The sequence below is a fragment of the Mastomys coucha genome, unplaced genomic scaffold (genome assembly GCF_008632895.1).
Source record: "Mastomys coucha isolate ucsf_1 unplaced genomic scaffold, UCSF_Mcou_1 pScaffold8, whole genome shotgun sequence".
Lineage (NCBI taxonomy): Eukaryota > Metazoa > Chordata > Mammalia > Rodentia > Muridae > Mastomys > Mastomys coucha.
In genome coordinates this window covers 57,036,165-57,041,238 of record NW_022196914.1, presented here as the reverse complement: position 1 = coordinate 57,041,238, position 5,074 = coordinate 57,036,165, and the positions used below count along the sequence as shown (strand labels likewise).

The following is a 5,074-nucleotide window of genomic DNA, read 5'->3' as shown; positions in this document are numbered from 1 at the left end:
GAGGGCTTGTAGAATGCTAGAAATGTTTCCTTTTGTGTAGAGCCAAACCCTAGTACCTGGAATGCCACACCTAAAGGTGGACACTGCAGACCAGCCCAAGACAGGGAAGGACTGGAGAACCGAGGGCCTGTGCCTAGCCACTGGCTCCAAAGAGAGCAGGCCCAGTCCTGTGCTCCTGCTGGGTGCATTTGCAGTCCAGTTGTGCACCTTAGAGGGGTTTCCACAACGAGGGTGACCATGAACCCTGAGAGTGGCTGGGGCCACAGAACGAGGGCTCCGATGCTCCAGGCGGCCAGGGGCCAGAAGGCCAACCTGAAGGATGCAGTCATCAGGCCCTGGAGGAGCCTGGCCAGGATGCCGAAGCCCGAGGTGCAGGACCCGGAGGCAGCAGCTGCAGGACATGAAGGCTGTGAGTCCTGGAACGAGGTCTGATGGGCAGAGGGTGGGCTCAGGCTGAGAAACTAGAGGAGTACTCACTGCAGCCTGGAAAGACATAGGTGCCTGGAGACCCTTGGGATGTCCTCCAACGCTGGCCCCCTTGCTGGCTGGTTTTCAGCTTTGAAGTTCTCCCCACTGAGTGCTGATCCACACCCTATACTGTGGATGGGAGGGTCACTTTCCAAGCAGAGGAGGAGACTGTTTAAAGAAATGAGTAAGCCCTTGTCCAAATAAGAAAAGAGTTCCTTGTGCCTTTGTCTTAAATCATAGTTTGTGCACAGATTTATTTGTGTGACTTTAAGTCACTTAATATTGTTGCGTTTAGGTTTCTAAAGCTTGGGGGAATAAATCAGCTATGCCTCGGGAATAATGGCATAAACCGAGGCTACACTGAGGAAGTCTTCAGGAGTTAAAAAAAAAAAAAAAAAGACTCTCTTAACGGCACACTATGGGCTCTCGTAGATGAGCTCTTTCCTGAAGCCCCAGCCTTGGCACTGTATATCGTTTCCTTAATAGAGTGTGCAGTTAGTTAGCTACTTCCAGGATGATTTTCTAGGGCCTAATATTTGCAAGACATGTTTCAGATATGGGGACGCAGAGGCTAAGGCAGCTCCTGCGTCGGTGGAGCTCGATTTCTGTTGTGAAGGAGACTGATGGATCATAAACAAGGAAGTTACAGGGGTGACAATTTTAGGGAAAGGCCAGGAAATAAAGTGACCTGGGTGGCACCAGGGCACAGGAGGACTTTAGATCAGGTTACAGAGCACGGTTGAGCAGGTACTCAAATGAGAAGAAACAGCCAGGCGTCGGAGGTTCTGGTAGAAACCACGGCAAGCAAGAGTCAAGCAGATGCAGACATGGGGTCCCTATGTTTAAAATGAGGAGGATGCCCAGCAATTCCGGAGGAGCATGGTGAATGAAGCTGAGAGTTACTGAGACTGGAGAGGGTTAGACTTCGGATGGTGAATGTCTCCTAAGGTTGAAAGTTGCAAGCTAGCTAAAACTAGTGAATCTTTTAGTAGGTGGAGTTAGTGGGAAGAAGTTCTCATATTACTGAAGGACATCCTCAAAGAGGATTCCATGACTGAAACTATTCCTTTCTAATAGCTCTCCACACGTACGTACTGTGCTCTCTTGTGCAGCCACAGCCCAGCCATCCCACTCCCACCCCCCAAAACCCGGCCAAGTAGCCATGGAATGAGACCCCTGAAAGTCTGAGCCTAAGTAAAAAGTCTGAGTCTTTTCTCATTCTGTGTCAGTTGTCTCAGGCATTTGCTAACACTGGACAGTAGCTAGAACAAGCCCAATCCCCTTAAGAAAGAAGCATTTAGGAAACAAACTTGGTATTGTATTTTTCTCAGTTTCAGACATTTAGATCAATGTGCATTGGTATCACATTGGCCGTCTTAATTTGTGTTTGCCTCATGGTAGTGGTAACATGTTTTATCACTTTGGCTCCTCTTGTTCTCTTGAAGTCTTTTCTCTGTATTTAAATCGGGTTGTTGAACTTTGAGAGCTAAGTATTCTGGGTGTATTTCATTTGTCAGAAATATTATTCAAAAGTGTCATAACCTGCTCTGCAGCATGTCTTGATCCCTGATGGTACTTTCCATAAAAGTGCAAGTTTTACATTTTAATGAAGTACTGTTTATGAACTTTTTTTCATTTGCGATCATACTGTTGTTGTGTGTGTTAGAAATCTTGTTGAACCACAGACTATGAAAATTCTCTCATCTAAACTCTTTTCTAAAAGTTATAGTTTTGTGCTTTTCATTTACATAGACAGTCCACTCAAAATATAAAGTCATGTATAAAGTATATATGTATAAATATAAAGTTTATATCAGGTTTCAATATCATGTCCAAATATTTAAATATCATTTGTTGAAATAATTATCCACGCTGTTGTCAAAACTTACAAACATTTGTCAAAAAAATAACTGATATTGTGTGGGTTTATTTTTAGGCTGTATATTTTATTCTGTTGGTGTGTATGTCCCTCTATATGTTAAACACCCAACTAATGCGATTCTTGCACATTACTGTACAGTTATTATACACTAAAATAATGTGTCTCTTCCAACATTACTTCTCTTTTTCAAAATTGATTTGGTCTCTCAGAATTGTCTTTGCCTTTATGTATTTTTAATGAACTTGTTAGTAGCTACAATATGTGTTGGGGGTTAGTTCTGATGCTTAGATTGGAAATCTGCTTGAGAACACTAAAGGTCCTGTTCCCCAGTTAGTTCTTTATTGATCAATAAAGATGCTAGCTGCCAATGAGTTGGGTGGAATAGACTTCCAAATTCCCGCGGGCAGGCTAGCAGACACAGGAGAGGAAAAAAGGTTTTGCCATGTTTCAGAGTGACTACTAGCCACCAGCCATGTGAGATCTAGGGTGGAGTGGCCATTGGCTGCTCCCCTGACTGGGCCTTGGGTAGAAAGGCAACTAAGGGGAGATTTAGGGGTGGAGCTGGAACTAAAGGTAACTGAGCAACTGTGCTGAGGACAGAGTTAGAGGTGTTGAGCTGGGAGTGAAGAGGACAGGATAGCCCAGAGAGGATTAGAAGAGTCTAGCCATTGAGCTAAAACATATAAAAATAAGTTAATGTGTGTGTGTGTGTGTGTGTGTGTGTGTGTGTGTGTGTGTGTCTTTTATCCAAGGATCAAAGAGAACCTAGGCAGGGCTGGGAATATGGTCTGCCCAGAGCTTAAAGTAGGGTAGTAGGAACTACAGGTACAAATATGTTTGTGTGGCATTTCATTGAAATTGCATTAAATCAATAGACAATTTTTGGAACAGTCAATAGCTTTTTATTTTTTTTAAAGATTTATTTATTTATTATATGTAAGTACACTGTAGCTATCTTCAGATATCCCAGAAGAGGGCATCAGGTCTCATTTCAGATGGCTGTGAGCCACCATGTGGTTGCTGGGATTTGAACTCACGACCTTCAGTAGAGCAGTTGGTGCTCTTAACCACTGAGCCATCTCTCCAGCCCTCAACAGCTTTTTATATCTTCACTCTTCCAACCCGGGGACTTACTATATTTTCTCATGATTTAGTCTTTGAGACCTTTCAACAGCCGTCTTTTGTTGTTGTTGTTTTTATTTAGTTTATTATTTTATGCAGTTGAGTGTTTTGCCTGAATGTATGTATGTGCACCATTGTTTGTGCTTCCTGTGCTTGAAGGTCAGAAGAGGGCTTGGGATCTAATGGGGCTGAAGTTACATGGTTGCAAGCTGCCATGTAAATGCTGTGGTTCTAACCCAGGTCCTCTGCAAGAACAGCAAGTGCTCTTAAACTCTGAGTCAGCTCTCCACCCCAATATTTTTTTTTGGTACAGAGAAACTGTATATGTTTTGTTGCCTTTATATGTGAGTATTTGGGATTCTGATCAGTCATAAACAGTGCTTTATAAATTTTAGTTTTCATTTGCCAATATGTAGAAATATGAATGATAGTTATGTGCTGATCTTGTATTCAGAAAACTTACTAAACCTACTTGCTGGTTCTAGAGCTGTGTTGTACATTGCTTGAGATTTTATATGTAAATAACCAAGTGGTCTGAAGCCAGACCAGACCGTTGCTCTTTCTACCTGTATGCCTTTTCATTTACTGTACCAACTATAACTTTCAGCACAACATGTAAATGAGGAGATAAGAGTGGAAATTTCTTTTTATTCTTGATCTTAGGAACAAAAGAAGTGCAGATTTTAATGACTAAGTAGGATGTTGGCTGTCAGTTTGTTGTGGATGCCCTTTCAAAATGAGGAAACTCTCTTCTATTTGCAGTTAACCAAGGGAGGCATTGTTTTCTTTTGGGAAGGGGGAAGAAAGTTGTTTGTTCTTTATTTTCATTTCTTTTATAAATGTATTTTATTTAGTGTGTAGGTATGTATATGCGTGTGTGCATGTGTGTGCATGTGTGTGTATGTGTTGAATGTATGATGTGATGGTGGCACATGCAAGCTACAGTGTGCATGTTGAGCTAAGAGAACAGCTTTGTGGAGTCCATTCTCTTCTCCTAAGAGGAACCAAACTCAGGTCCTCTACAAGAACAATCAGGGCCCAGTCACTGCTGAGCACTCTTTCCAGTCCCACCCTTTTCCTTTTCATTCAGTTCAAAATATTTTGTCAAGTGCCTGCTGTTAATTCCTAACCTCAATTTTTATTTCATTCCCCATGCCTGGGATTGTCTCTTGAGATCCCTCTACCTCCTTTAAAGCTTGTCTATACTAGTTAATAAAGTCTACCATATTTGCGTGTGTGTGTGTGTGTGTGTGTGTGTGTGTGTGTGTGTGTGTGTGTATGTGTGTGTGTGAGAGAGGGAGAGAAGAGAGAAGAGAGAATGTGTGTGATGTCATGTTCACAGTAGATGTGAATCCAATTTTACGTCCTCTCTTATAAATGAAAATAAAATGTGTTCATGCCTCTTGGCCTTTATCTGGCGAGCTCATTTCAAGGTTTTGTTCCCACAGGTCTGGCACTGAATCTGAGTTTTTCAGATAGACATTTTGTCTTTGTAAGATTCACGTTCCTCTCAGTCTCATCTTGTTCCCTGGGAGGTCAGTCTGCTGCAGCCCTCTGACCTGCTATTCTGACAGCAGACTGTGGGACTTTGGGGGGGGGGGG

The 5,074-nt window shown here is 42.6% G+C and overlaps 1 protein-coding gene across 1 annotated transcript in view; it reads left to right on the top strand.

Annotated features, from left to right (window-relative positions):
• Positions 1-237: 237 nt before the first annotated feature.
• Ankdd1b (ankyrin repeat and death domain containing 1B) overlaps positions 238-5,074 on the top strand; it is a 60,229-nt gene continuing 55,392 nt past the window's right edge. Inside the window, exon 1 of the mRNA XM_031360055.1 lies at positions 238-409. Within this exon, the coding sequence (XP_031215915.1) occupies positions 238-409 (172 nt within the window). The remainder of the gene's footprint in view (positions 410-5,074) is intronic.